Source organism: Notothenia rossii, assembly GCF_949606895.1.
Source record: "Notothenia rossii genome assembly, chromosome: 3".
NCBI classification, from domain to species: Eukaryota; Metazoa; Chordata; class Actinopteri; order Perciformes; family Nototheniidae; genus Notothenia; species Notothenia rossii.
The window spans coordinates 63,311,318-63,327,405 of NC_136901.1; the positions used below are offsets into that span (position 1 = coordinate 63,311,318).

Below are 16,088 nucleotides of genomic sequence, written 5' to 3' on the forward strand. Positions count from 1 at the left end.
CAGCCCCACCAAAAATATTTTCCATCAGCCGCCACTGACGGTATGACTTGGGTCGACTTGAGTGAGGTGGCGTTCGGCGGCAAATAGATGTTTCGAACGGTATATTATATGTTCGGTGTAAAATGCAGCCCGAGCCGGTAGACGCTCGCAAAGTGCCGCGACGTGCGCGCAAGTGCAAAACAAGGGATGCATACATGACACATTGTGCAAATGGCACATTTTGAGATCGGATACAGGACGCGTTTGTAGATGTCCGACGTTGTTTCCATAGTGAGCTAAGTTAACAATATATCATCATACATAAACATTTTCCGGGAGTAAATACTTGACTTATGTAAACTGTGTTCGTTATTCTCCCGTCCAGGAGAGAAGCTTTAAAAGGAGACTAAATGGAGTCTCTGTGAAAGTTTAATTGGGTACTTTAATTAAAAAAGGCGCGGGTTGGTCACAAGCATGATATTGTTCAGTCAGACAAACAGCTGTGATCCGCTCCTCGTTAGGGAAGCCAAGAGTTGGATCTCTCCTCCGGTGCTGTTATATATCCTCTGCTGGCTCCTCCCCGCCTGCCGGCTCGCCTCGTCTCCAATGTCCGTTGTTGCATTTAAACAGAGGATTGGCTCCTTTCACATCCAATATATGCTCAACACGCCTTTTTTCCTCATATTCTCTTTCATCACTTTTCATTTAACACATTCTAAACGCTGTAATCAATACTCTAAAAAATGCTTCTCGGCTCGTTTGGTTTCCGGTCATTCCGGATGTTGTCACATGCTACTCTCGTCTGTAAACAATAATGTATTCAAATAAACTGTACCTTCATTTAATATTCAGCATGGTAGTATCTCGACATCTATAGTTGTAGTGTTAAATCAGTAGGCTTCGGTTTGCACCACTCCATATCATTTCGCTACTAAATTCACCTCTTTAGGAAATCGTATATTAGCAACATGCTACATGCGTAGATGAAGGATTTTCAGAATAAAAGCTTAACTGCTTGTGCACAAGAATTTCTGGTTTTTCAGTATAAAAGAGCATTAAAACTGACGGCATGTTTAAACTACATTTCCCCATTAAAACATTGATTTTAATTTCTAACACTTATTGAATAAAGTTTGCTATATTCACTAACTAGTTTGGCAATATTATTCCGTGCATGTGTTAAAAACCTTATTTCCATTTGATTCATTGGATTACTCGCGTGAATGTTTAGCACGTAAATGCTTTCGTTTTTAAAACCGTCCGACCTCGACTACAAAACCATCAACCAGTTGCATAGGATTAAAAAATGTCAACACTCACTCACCCCGTCTTAAACATTCCCAAAGAAGTGCCTCCGTCTCTCGTTGTGCTGGATGAAGTCACTGGCGACGAGTAAACCCAAAATAGTCCCAAACAGGCGCAGAGGCATTTTTCTTTTTTACTAGTTGTCCGAGTTTGGGGCCGGCAAATGCTGCCGCCATCTTGCTCAGCTCAGCTCTGTGCTGAGCTCTGAGAGCGGGAAAGACGGACTGCCCTCCCCTGCCCTCTGCTGGCGCGTGCTGTGCATTACAACCAATGTCGTCCCTGTCAAAACTCCGTGTCAGTGTAATAGAATGAAACGCATCTATGATTTGGCGCATAGTCTGTGACGTCACGGTATTGAAAATCATACCGACGGTATTTCGAAATACCCTGGTATACCGTAATACCGTCATACCGCCCAAGCCTAGTGTTAATGGAATAGTTTTAAATCAGACAGAGGTAAGTACTCAGATCTTGTGTAGGAATACTCGGTTACAGTAAAAGTCCTTCATTCAAAATGTTACTCAGGTAAAATTAGAAAAGTATTATCAAAATATAGTTAAAGTACCAAAAGTAAAAGTAGTCATTGAGCATATTGGTCCATATCAGAATAATATATATGATATGTTTTATAATTATTGATCATTAAAGTGTTATCAAAGCTGGTAAAGGTGCAGCTAGTTTGAATGACTTTGTATACTGCAGGGTAGCTTGTGCATTTACTCCAGGTGGAACTAAAGTCTGATTTAAGACTTGATTATATTTCACATCATTAATCCACATCTGTAAAGTAACTAAAGGTATTCAATACATGTAATGGAGTAAAAGTACACCATTTACCTTTGAACTGTAGTGGAGTAGAAGTACAAAGTAGCATCAAAGTCAAGTGAAGTACAAATATCTCAAATTATTGTACTTAAATACAGTACTTGAATAAGTGTACTTAGTAGCTTCCCACATCTGAAATCAGATATGACTTGAAGTAATGTGATCATTTCTTAGTATATGATCCTTAAACTTGGCCAAAGGAAATGCAAATTGGAGGCTTAAAAAGAGACAGGGAGGTGCATCTTCAACATCTAGCATGCAAGAAGTGTAAATAGAGGACAGTGAAGGAGACACTGAGGAGTTATAGGACTAACAAAGTTATGTGCACCCCTGTATATATCATTATAACTTTGATATACTGTTTATATGAAACATTTGAGTCTGGTGTCTAAGTTGAGTGTTCTACTGTATTGTATTCCTTGTACTTATATTTGTGACCTGCTCTATCGAAATCTATCGCATTGACCCGAAGACACATTTTGAGTTGTATACACTGTTGGAAAGAGGATATTCCTAGCTTTCTAATGATATCACGATTGTTTTTGTACTCCAAATATTAAGCGAAATGTGTCACATTATATAATGACTGTTACCGAGTCATCATTTTGAGAAAAAAGCCTTCAAAGTTTTCTCTTCTCTGGAATCCATCGATCTGATTGATTATTAGCGGAGCAAATGATCAAAAATACTACGGAGGGAAGATATTTTCGTTTGGATTACTGGTCTGGGGGAAGCTCGCGAGTGTGTGTGTGTGTGTGTGTATATGTGTGTGTGTGTTTGTGTCTTTTTGCATTTGTGTGTATTGCGTTTGTTTCCCGGGGTAAACCCTCACGAGAAACACAGGCTGTTGTTATGCCTGCTGTGACGTTAAATTACTCCGTTCTCCGCTTGTAATTATGCCGTTACAAGCTTCAAAGTTGTATTTATCATCTGAATTTGCCGAAACAAGTTTAATATTATGAAAGCCAAGACTCTGTTTAATTGAAATCAGATGAAAACTGTAACGGACCCTGCCATGTTATTTATGATTTCTCTACGCTTACATTCATAATGTCAGCCGGAGGGAGGGGGGGCGGCGCTGCGGAAGAGCAGATTGCCTGTCATCTTCCCTTTACAAGCTTAAAGAATTTATTTATCGTGTGAGTTTGCAAATAAAAGTTTCATATTCTGAAAGCCAAGACTTTGTTTGTTTAAAATCAAACAAAACACTCGAACCCCGAAAAAATAGTTTTTTTACGCAAATCCACGTTTATTTTGAAATGAGCCGTTGCGACTTCCGACTGATTTTGATAGAGCGGGTCACATTTATGTTTTATCTTTAAGATTTCAGGACCATGGAGAGTGGTTTCTTAGCCTGCTTGTTATGTGTTTCTTAACAGGGAGAAATAGAGAGAGAGAGAGAGAGAGAGAGAGAGAGAGAGAGAGAGAGAGAGAGAGAGAGAGAGAGAGAGAGAGAGAGAGAGAGAGAGAGAGAGAGAGAGAGAGAGAGGTTAACATGCCTTTTTAGTTTGATGTATTTGTTTCGGATCAAGAACCCAAATAGAGTTGTTGTAGTTATCCCATGTATAAATAAAACGTGTTATTCAGCCCCTTGCAATTTGGGATTTTATTTTTGGTTGGTAGACCTTGGTGAGCTGGTCATTTCAAAAGTAGCTCACAAGCCAAAAAAGTGTGGGCACCCCTGGTATAGAGTAATCAAGTATATAGTTAGAAAGATACAAAGACACCACTTCCTGTGTGAAGATGAGGTGCTAAATAATGCTCAAAACAAGAAATGTAAAGCACAACAAAAGAGGAAGCAATTTAAGAACTGATTATGATTTGATAAGATTTGACTATTTAAATCTGTTGTTGTATATAATTTGCATTACTATATCAACCTTGTTTCAAGGTTACTAGTAAAATAATCAGCCAATTTTGCTTACACAGTTTGAGGAATCTTTAGTTAAATAAAAATGACAAAAAACACCAAAATTCATTTATATGAATTTCTCAATCCAATCATGTACTATTTGAAATGTTTTGCATGTGAATTTTTGTCTTCTGTAAATCATCGAACTTCAACCACTTGGCTCTGGGTAAAGAAACGCTGATGAATCCTTTGAATCTCTCCTTTCTAGAAATATCTCAACCTCTACTCCAATGTCCCCAGTACTTTAGGAAGTTTAACACCAAATATCTAACCATTAGGTTTTTAACGGTATCCGTATTCGTCCCGAACCGTCACGGTTAAACAAAAAATGAAGAACAAGAAGAAAACACAACAAAACGAACAAAATACAAGAAGAAAAAAAGTTAGTGTGGCGATTTCAGATAATTCTCAGGAGCTAGAAGACCCACCTGCTTGTGGGAACATTTCGGGTTCCCTGTGGACTACAATAACGATGGACGAGGACAATGTGTTGGCGTTGTTCGACAGTGGTGTGGTATGCTAATGGTAACACACGCCAAACATACTAAATCATATCAGAAGGCATCACCCATATTTGCCAATCACCGGAGCCCGGCAAAAGACAAAAGCAGTTCAACAGCTTATCCCCCGTGTTTTTAAGAAGCCAATATAATAATCATGGAAATCTTTTTCAAGCTCTGTGGTTGCCATTGTTTTCTCACTTGGAAACTATATCTGAGATAGGACCAGTGAACGAGTGGTGCATTCTGTGGCTATTAGTCCTTACGGCCGTAAATACTAGTTGTGGTGTTGTCAGTCTATATCAGGGGTCGGCAACCTTTTTGATATGAAGTGCCATTACAAGGGGGGGGGGAGGGGGTGTGAGGAGCTCGACGCTCGTGAACTGTCAACAGGAGGACGGGGGAGCCTCGCTGTGGGGAAGCAGTGTGTGGACCTGTCAGCGCAACTTACATTATACCGAATTTAACAAACAAATTTAAATAATTTGTTTAAACGGCATAATAATAAGGACGATCCTCCGTTCTGTGATCTCCAGAACACACATGTTATGATATAAGCATCAACCTAACCCTACAAAAATAAGCCAATAGACATGAAAGCTGGACCAAAAGAAATAACGGAAGTCTTATTATATATTTCAATTGCTATGCGCCCTTGAAACACTTTCTTATAATTTATTATGTAATATTTTCATTTTTCAAGACATTCTTTTTCGTTTTACAGCTTGATGAAACCTTTTTGTTTGACATCAGCCATTATAGATAATATGGCCATCTGAGTGTGTGTGGTACTGTTTGTAGTTTGTTTTTAACTGTGTAATACAGTTAATTATTCAAAATGTTAGAGTTCCTTATTTTTATACTGAAACTTGCACTACTGTTAAAAAATAAATAACAACAAACCTGGATTTATGCATTTGGCTTTTTTTTGCTTTTTCTTGTTATACCGAACCTTACCGAACCGTGACCCCAAACCGAGGTATTTACCGGACCATGAATTATGAGACCGTTACACCCCTACTAACCATACCATCGTACAGAAAAGAACATGCATCTACTCATGATGTAACCAGTGTTCATACACTTATTCACCAATGACTTTCAATGACTTTTCCATGACTTCTCAATGACCTTCACCTAATTTTCCATGACCAAAATAAAATTACCACTGACAATGGTTTATTTTAACATGGAACAGGAAAATAAGGTCTGCATATGAAACATGTTGTGCCTATCAAAAACAAATCAAATAGTAGGCTTACTAGCTTCTACACGCTTAAAGCAACTGTAGTCAGGATGCAAACTCATCAGGTATGAAAAAGGTGACAAGGATCCGAGCCCCCGGCTCCCCCACCCCACGGAATAACAGAGGATTTTAGCAGTCAGAACCAACTAAAACAGCAGCGTTAATATAACAGAAACGCCAAGAGTCACATCTAATAGAAATATATAAAAGCATTTATTTTAATTGTGTAGCAGTCAGTTTATAATTTTAGCAGCACTGTTGAGCATTTTGAAAATGTATTTTTATGCCTCTGTGCAAGGCTTAGTCTTTCTATCTTTATAGCAACATGGTGTAAGTAACTAAGTTCATAAACTCAATAAGTACTATACTGTAAGTGGGTACAATTTTGAGATACTTGTACTTTATTTAAGTATTTCAATGTTTTACTACTTTGTACTTCTACTCCACTATAGTTCAGATGTACATGGCGTACATTTACTCCCACTACATGTATTGAATACCTTTAGTTACTTCATAGATGTGGATGAATGATGGGAAATATAATCAAGTTTTAAATCAGACTTTAGTTCCACCTGGAGTAAATCCACAAGCTACCCTGCAGTATACAACGTCATTCAAACTAGCTGCACCTTTACCAGCTTTGAGAACACTTTAATGATCAATCATTATAAAACATATCATATATGTTATTCTGAAATGGACCAATCTGCACAATGACTACTTTTACTGTCTCTACTTTCACTATATTTTGATGATAATACTTTTCTACTTTTACTTGAGGAACCTTTTGAATGCAGGACTTTTACTGTAACAGAGTATTCCTACACTCTGGTACTTCTACTTTTACTCAAGTACAAGATCTGAGTACTTCTACCTTTACTCAAGTACAAGACCTGAGTACTTCTACTTTTTACTCAAGTACAAGATCTGAGTACTTCTACTTTTATTAAGTAAAAGATCTGAGTACTTCTACTTTTATTAAGTACAAGATCTGAGTACTTCTACTTTGATTAAGTACAAGACCTGAGTACTTCTACTTTTACTCTAGTACAATATCTATACTTATACCACCTCTATTTATAGCCTATGAAAGAAACTATTAGAAAACGAAGGCTAAAGCTAACGCTAGCAGATAGTGACAATGTATGCTAGCTAACTAGCTCAACGATTCCTTAAATAATATTGCGACAGAAAAACCTTTCAGTTCACATCACGCTCTGCCGCTCTGCTCTGAACACCTGAACGGCCCGTTCTAACAGCTGTTCACCAGCGTTGCAGTCTGTGCCACAGTGACTCTGCACAGTTAACGAACGCACCGTAGATAATGTAGCTGACCCTCATCCCGGAGCAGCAGAGTTCAGCCGGCCCGACAGGCAGGAAGACTCGAGCACACAGCTCGCGCTTCATATATTAAAAAATAACACATCATGATGGCACATAACAGCTCGCGACCGCAGATTATTTAGGCGATTAAATAAAATGTAAATTATATTTGACGCAACTTTAGTTACATTTCCTTGACTTTTCCAAAACTTTGGGAAAAATATTGTTTTCCATAACTTTTCCAGGGCCTGGAATTTGCATTTTGAATTTCCATGACTTTTCCAGGTTTTCCATGACCGTACGAACCCTGGTAGACGCTCATGCTCACTCATTCACAGGTGTGGTTTGGTATAAACAAAATAGTTCCTAGATGATACTGCTCACAACAAGCTCTGTGGAGTATGCTGAGTAAAGGGGAATGATTTCTTGAACCACATATTGCTACTCAAATGTCATTTTTGGCACCAAATGTGAAGCACCATCTAGTTCCATTATATTAGAGAGAAGGCAAACATCCCTACAGCGAATATCTTCAACACTAGATTGAAAAATATTAGTAAGGACGGAAAGTATATGTTTCAACATTTTAGGGTGAACATGTAAACAATTAAATCTGCTAAAAGTAAGCAAGCTAGCAATTTCCTTATGGCTTGTTAGCTTACTTAGGTTAGCATTTAGCTCAAAGCAACACTGTTTACAGTGCAGCCTCACAGAGTCAGAAGAGTGGCTGTGTATCTTGTCTTGTTAAACCTTTATGATGAAATAATGGAATGCAGGGGTTGGATGAGCACCAACATGAGTGGAATCCGGGAACAGAGCAAATGAAGCCTGTCTAGACACAGAGTCACTCCAGGATGACTAACAGGATTCTGAAACCATTCCTAAATGTGTGCTTTACGCAGCGTCCACACGGCGGCGTGCGTTGAAGCTTGCCGGCGGACGTGTCTGAAGCTCGACCAACAACCAATCACATGAATCCCCCGCCCCGGACACACAAGCACGCGGTTGATTGGCTAGAGCAGGGGTCTTCAACGTTTTTCAGGCCAGGGACCCCCAAACTGATGAAGAGCTGGAGCAGGGACCCCCCCTACTATATGTATGGCATCCAATTGTGTTTTATATTAAATGGGGCCTGGTGCCGTGTATAAACATAGCTACTCTGTTATTGTACATTCAATACTAAGCTATTCAAATAATACACAGGTTAATATATTCATGTTTTTATTTTAAACATGTGCAAGGTACAGGGTGGCCATGCCACTGCCATTTATAAACATACATCTTGAACACAACACAGAGCTATTAAAATAATTCACAGATTCAAGTTTTAACTTCAAACAAGTGCAAGGTACAGGGTGACCATGCCACTGCCATTTTAAACATACATCTTGCATACAACACTGAGCTATTGAAATAATTCACAGATTTTAACTTTAAACATACATGTAGAAAGGACAGTGAATCCTCAAACCATCTGTGGATGGCACACGTACTCCCACATTGGTGAGATGTCTGACCCTGATGAGTAGCACACAGCTTATCTAACCTTGGACGGATGGAGGTTGTCAGGCAGAGGGTCCTATCAGCCTCAGGCTGCAGCCTTGACCTGTATTTGTATTTCAAGTAAGCGAGTGAGGAAAATCCACTTTCGCAAAGATAGGTTGTTGCAATGGGCAAAAGGCTCATCATAGCTTTTCCTGCCAATTGCGGAAAGTCTTTAGATGAATGGCATGTGTATTGGGGCCTTGCATTGAACTGTTCAGTTTGTTCAGCTCAGCGAAAACATCAGCAAGATAGGCAAGTTTGGTGACCCAAACATTGTCACTGAAAAGTGCAGCCAGCTCTGTGCGCTTTTGGAGAAGTAAAAACTCCCGAATAGACTTACGCAATTCCAACACACGTGACAACACTGTTCCACGTGAAAGCCATCGAACCTCGGAATGGTACAGTAGCGCAGTGTGTTCTTCTCCCTCAGCAGCACAGAGATTAGAGAAGAGATGCGTTTGCAATGCTCTTTTCTTGACTAGATTGAATACTTTCACTACCGAGTCCATGACATCTGCCAATTCAGCACTCATATCTTTGGCAACAAGTGACTCCCTGTGTAGCATGAAGTGTGTCCAAATCATTTGCGGAGACACATCCCTTACAAGCGCGATTAGTCCACTTTTTAAACCAGCCATGGCTCTTGCACCGTTAGTGCACAGCGCAATACATTTTGTCCACCGAATGTCATTTTCTCTCAAAAATTCCTCCTGCATTTCCTTATCATCGACAAAGCGCACAGACGCCAGAAGCTGGGCGTCCTTAGACACATCTGTTGACTCGTCTAATTGTAATGCAAATGCATCTGCCAACCTCAGCTTCTCTATCAGTTGCACCCTCACATCAGATGCCATCTCGTCTATACGGCGAGCTATGGTTGTGTCCGACACTGGAATGGTTTTCAGTTTGTTAATTTCTCAATATCATTCCCATACATTGTTTTACAAATATCGGTTGCTGAAGGCAATATTAAATCCTCTGCAAGTGTGTATGGCTGTTTCTTCTGGGCAATCCGAAGAGCAATTTGATAAGAGCATTTCAAAGCTAGCTCACCAACTTTGGCTGATTTTCTGATCAATATCTGTTGACCTTGGAGGGATTTGAGGCTAGCTTGGAAGTATTCAACAGGTTTGTTTTTTAAGTGGCTGTGTGTTGTCTCCAAGTGACGCTGCAGCTTTGATGGCTTCATAGATTCATTTGAAAGAACAGTAGAGCAAATGACACGCATTGGAAATTCAATGCCATCTGTCTCTTTAAATGTAAAACCAAACTTCAGATAATTATCTGCATATTTTCGGGTCTTCTCTCGTTTGGGCTTACCCTTATTAGCTGCTACATCAGCAGCAGGTTCCACCTCGCCACTTGCATGTTCACTGGTGGTTTCTGAGGTGGATGGTATCTCTCTTGTGCTTGTGGATTCTTTTGGTGGAGTTACAAAACGATCAATTTTTATATATATATATAAAGGTATGGTCTTCTCAATAATATTGCAGCATGCGTCCTTGTGTCTGAGTCCTTAGTAAACTGGGGACTGAATAGGCTCTCGGCACATTGGCTATTGACACAGCAGCGATAGGGGCGGGTCCTCCCCTTTGTGTACAGGAGGCCTGGTGGGACAGGTCTGGGGTAGTCTCCTGCTGCGAGTGATCTGGCGCCTAGCTTGAGATAGCTACTGTGTGTAGCTGAATGCGTGCATTGCTGACTGAAAGATAATGTCTTCTGCCTCCATTTCTCCGTTCGCAACAATATGTTGGATTCATGTGCATTTAAACAGATTGCAATTTGTGGGAGAAAAAAAATTGGAAAAAAATAATAATTAAGAAATATAAAAAATTGTCTAATCAACCAAAGATTTCGCTACCCCCCTGCAGTACCTCCGCGGACCCCCTGGGGGTCGCGGACCCCCTGTTGAAGACCTCTGGGCTAGAGCTTGTACTGGCATATGATTTGGTTGGCTGACGCTTCCGTTGAAGCTTCAAAAGTTGAACATTGCTCAACTATTGAGGCGAGCAACGCGAGCAAAGCGAAGCGAGCAACGCAAGCAAAGCGAAGCGACGCTCCCACAATGCAGTTCGGCAAAGCGTGACGTCACCCCATTAAAAGTGAATGGGCAGAAGCGTTGAAGCTTCAACGCACGCCGCCGTGTGGACGGCCCGTTAGTTGAGCGGCATTATTTCTAGTGTTAACTTGGTATATTTGCTGCTTTCGCAACCTTTGTTCAGACATGTCTAAAGTAAAAGAGATTAATTTCAGAGCTTTGTATTTCCAAGTGGTGCAGCTTTAACACACCCTAGAATGAGTATTCATTTGAGTATTGTTTAAGAAGTATTTGATCTGTCTTCATACCTCCTCTTGCTGTTTGTTTTTCCGTTTGGCGTCCGATGCGTCGGCGTCTCCTTCGTCGGCCTGGTCGTCAACAATCTCTCGCTCCTCTTCTACCTCCACGTCGTCTAGCTGATTTCAACATGATGAAAAAACTTCAGATTTTACTTTGGTATTTAAGAGATGCTTTGATTCAAATACGAGTGACAACAGTAAATCTAAAAACCATATAGGGAGCACTCAAATAATAAAACAGACCCCTGCGTTGTCAGCGGTGCCCTCTGCATCGTTGTCCTTATCTCGGAGAGTGGCCTTCCTTGTTTCCACGGCGATGGAGGCAAGCTTGGCGCTGCGCTTCTTAATGGCTTCCAGCAGGAGACGGAAAAACCTGGGAGGTAAAAAAAAAGGAGCAAAGTGAATAATAAAAGAAAAGAGGTTAATAATTAAGCCGTGTATTGGCAACAATGTGGCGACACGATTCATCTGATGAAACAGGGTGTTATCTGGAGTTTCTTTTATGGAATTTTAGGAAAAATGAGTAAAAAAGTGTATAACCTGTTAACAGTGTAATAATATTAACTTCTTTAAATTCTTAAAGGTCCCATGTCATGGCCATTTCTACTGATCATAATTCCATTGTTGAGGTCTACTAGAATAGATTTACATTGTTCAATGTTCCAAACTCACATTGGTTTCTCATACAGCATCTCTGTATAGTATGTGTATTCACTCTGTCCTACACGGCTTGTTGGAGCCCCTGCCCCCCCCTCCCTATGAGCCCACTGTGCTCTGATTGGTCAGCTCGTAGGCCTGTTGCGATAATCGATAAATTGACTTATCATACGATAAATAAAAATGGACTCGATAACTTTTCTGAGTTCGATAAATTGCTGTTTACATAAGGATGTGACCGGCATTTTAGCTAGGAGCGCTGTGGCTGCCGGCCACGCGCGCTGTGAGGGGCGGGGCTGACACACAGCCAGGTCAGGACACTCCGCGTGCACGTGCAACAGCCAAATTAGCATTTGTGTGTGTGTGTGTGTGCTGAGAGCAGGTTGCCTGTGATAGCTAGCAGCACATGTAGCATAATGCAAGAGGGGTCAGCCCTGCATCAATACATGGAAAAATGCTGGCATTAGCTAAAACAGTGCCAAAAAAGGGCAAGCACTTTCATTAAATTCAGTTTAGTTCGTTTTTTAACCTGATGAGACTTACTTAAGTGTACTGAAGGTTAAAATGTTGGTGGAAGGGGACTTCTGACCTCCAATAGTAACATCAAACATCTCAGCACTAGTTTTTGTGTCTAAAGTCTCAATCTAAGCCTAGATACAGTACAGTGCTTAAGAAAATTGGTAAGCATATCACAAATCATTTTACCACCATTATCAAGTGTAGCAGTACTTTCTTTATGTTTATATCAGGTTAAATCTTACTGGATTATTTTACAGGAAAATTCAACGGCCCTCACACATACAAATACACACACACACCTATTTTCCATGAAGTACAGGATCTGGTGTGGTGTGAGCAGCTTATCTTCACAGTAGCGGTCAGGAGGTAGAAATTTGAAGGTGACTTTAAAAGTCCGCAGTTTGAGGTGATCTTCAATCCGCAGCGTCTCCACCACATCCACCTTCTGCAGCACCTGCACGCACGCACGCACGCACGCACACACGCACACACGCACACACACACACACACACACACACACACACACACACACACACACACACACACACACACACACACACACACACACACACACACACACACACACACACACACACACACACACACACACACACACACACACACACACACACACACACACACACACACACACACACACACACACACACACACACACACACACACAGTTGGACATCTCCAAACACATTTGTATTTGCAATGATTAAACTATACACCTAACTACAGAAGTAAAATTAGAATAATAATAAACAACTGGCAGAATATACAGTTTTCAGCTTTTCGGAATAAAGAGATTTGACATTTTCTTAAATAGACACTTTTGTTCTTTGAGAAACCGGGATCAGATTTCCTAAAATGTTATAGCCGATAAAATAAAAAATGTATCCATAAAACAATGGGCAGATTTATGGGTAATGAAAAAAAGAGTTGCAGGCCTGTTCAAAAAAACGATATGCAAACAAAGTGAAAAAATACAAGGAAATAAAAGATACACAAAGGGAAGAAACATGAGGAAATGCCACAAAAAAGGATAAAAAACAATCATAGACCAAATGATTAATAAAAAAAACAATGGGCAGGTTTATGGTTAATGAAAATAATAGGGACGGCTCAGGAAGTATTTCAATATAACAGAAGAAAATACATCAAAAGAACCCAAATATAACATTAGTCTAGCAAAAAAGATAATGGAATATGAAAATAATAACAGAGGAGAGTAAACAGAAGAGAAGGGACCCTTACCTCAGCCAGGCAGACTCTGGTGAGTTTCTTGCGCAGCGTCTTGGCTCTCTTCAAGGCTCTCTTGGTGTTTAGCACAGGAACTCTCATCATGGGAGTCTTAATGTTGGAGCTGGCCACCATCAGGATCTCCCTTAGTCTGCGAGACAAACAGAGACACAGGGTGGGGATGAGACATGGAGGAACAGTCTGCAGTGTTTCCCCTATATACAAATAGTGGCGGTGCAGCGCTGCCGCTATTTGTAAATATATATATTTTTTTACTTTTTATTAAAATACGTTTTTTTTTTTACCCCTTTTCATTTTTGATTGTTTGTTATGTGGATTTGTAGGATTTGTGTTACTGTATGTTCAATAAAGGTGTATTTTTGCTAAATGTTGAGACATTGCCACTGTATGTACTAGGCAGGGATGATTTTTGGCACAGGCGGTTGCCAGATCTGGGGGGCGGTGCGCTGGTAGCTCTGGGAGGGAAAACATTTTTTTGACCGTTGGCGCTCATCCAAATGTTCGGCCTTGATGTAACAACATTCATAATTAATTAAATGTAACACCCTTTTCACCCCGGTTACACTTTTAATTTGCCCTGTACGGTGGGCGCTGTAAGTGATGAAAGTGAGGGATGTTGGCTTATCAGGCGCCCGCAGCTCACAGCCAAAGTGCGAGCGTGGGAGCGAGAGAGCGAGCGAGGGAGAGGGCGCACCGGTACCGGCGCTGTTGTTATTAGAATCTGGTGCTAACTGCGCTAACCGATATAAGAAGTAGATGTTTCTACAACCAGGGTGGAGGAGAGCTCTCCTGTCAGACTGAGAGTCTTAGTCTAGTTTTAGTCGACGAAAACTCAAAACGTTTTAGTCTACTTTTAGTCGATGAAAAATTACATTTTTGTCAAAATGTTTTCTCTCTTTAAACCAATTCAGTTAGGCAAATACAGGTAGGCCTATCTGAAATTGGAATCAATGTGACAGTATCAAGTGTTGAAATTCGTAAAGCAACATTTCACTCTCTTAACACTTTACTTGTGTAATATCTAGGGATGGGTATCGTTAAGGTTTCTACGGTACTACTAGTCTTATCGATCCGGTACTTTAACATATTCTTGCATTTACTTTTTGTTATTTTTTAAAGGGAAAGACTAACAAATTGTTAACCGAATTAATTGCTTTATTTAAATGTGAAATAAATGAAATATATATAATTATGTTAAAATATTGTACTGTACTTGAGTACAATGTTGAGGTACTTGTACTTTACTGGAGTATTTAAATGTGTTGCTACTATGTTTCTACTCCACATCTGTATTTAATACCTTTAGTTACTTTACAGATGTGGATGCATGATGTGAAATCTAATCAAGTGTTAAACCAGACTTTAGTTCCACCTTGAGTAAATTCACAAGCTACCCTGCAGTATACAAAGTCATTCAAACTTGAAGGACTCCAGCATGTGTCCCACTCCGTTCTGAACGCTCCGTCCCCGGCAGATCTCTGTGTGCCGCTGCAGCGTGTCTGTTAGGCCCCGCCCCCCGCACACAGAGAGACACAGGGAGATCGCTCTTCTGGAGTGAAGAGAGCGGAAATAATGATATTGCAAGTTAGAAACGTAAGATGCATTTTGACAGACAAGACGGACAATTGTGTGAAAAAATACCCTGCATTTTGAATGTCCGTTAGTCCACCATTAACACCTTAGTCCCGTCTCGTCAACGAAAACTAAATATACATTTCGTCAAAGTTTTCGTTATCAAGAATTTATCTTTAGCTCGTCATCGTCTCGTCTTAGTGATGTAAAAAAGGCCGTGGACGAAAATCTTTCGTCATAGTTTTCGTTGACGAAATTAATACTGGTTCATATACTTATTTGATTATTAAAATGTAAACCGATCTTTTTCATATGGGTGTTTTAGAGTTGTAACTCCTAGATCAGGTCTCTAGTAATTGTGTGCTCAAAGTGCACCAGATTGAAGCATTTTTATTTAAAATGTTCAAAAAAAAAATCTTTCCGGGGGGGGCATACCCCAGGACCCCCCTAGAGGATGTGACGTCCACCCCCCAATTCAAACATGTTCATACAATAATGAATACATTTGAAGCCATTTTGACGTATATTACCTATGTCAATACGTTTCTGTTTTTGTAGTGTATTTGCCTTGTAGAGATTTTTCCTTTATTCTTTACATACTGTATAAAATCTCACCTAGGGCAGCAAATTGGCTAGAACCGGCCCTGGTACTAGGCCTCAAGAGCCTTTCTTGTGCTGACACAGAAACAAATTGGCGGGGTGCACTTCGCATGTGCACACACTAAAAAATTCCACGTGCTCCGCGCTCACATTATGCTGGGCCCACGTGCCTTAGCACCGCTGCTATGACTCCATCCTAGGTGAAACACTGGTCTGAGGGAAGGCTCGGGCAGATGAAGCAGGGATAAGTAAGTAGACAATGTCTTTTTAGGAAAGGTATTTTGTTTAATAAAACAGTCATGTGCTAATTGAAGATGTCCAAACTTTTTTTATTTAAAGTGGTGAAGGAGCGAGTCCTAAAACCCTGAAATTAGTAAGCATTTGAGCACTTGTCTTGAAGTCAAAGGTTTTTGTGAGCCAAGGTGAAGAGATTTTCATGTTTCATTCCTCAACGTAAAATACGTCAGCAATGACCTCACTGGGGAAAGTCTGAAGCTGTGAA

At 40.3% G+C, this 16,088-nt stretch overlaps 1 protein-coding gene across 1 annotated transcript in view; it reads right to left on the reverse strand.

Moving 5' to 3' along the window:
* The window catches only part of polr1a (RNA polymerase I subunit A), a 148,422-nt gene that overhangs the window by 41,392 nt on the left and 90,942 nt on the right, over positions 1–16,088 (reverse strand). The window contains exons 29-32 of the mRNA XM_079670210.1: positions 13,409–13,544; positions 12,448–12,602; positions 11,216–11,345; positions 10,982–11,089 (exon numbers count right to left, since the gene is read on the reverse strand). Of these exons, the coding sequence (XP_079526336.1) occupies positions 10,982–11,089; positions 11,216–11,345; positions 12,448–12,602; positions 13,409–13,544 (529 nt within the window). The remainder of the gene's footprint in view (positions 1–10,981; positions 11,090–11,215; positions 11,346–12,447; positions 12,603–13,408; positions 13,545–16,088) is intronic.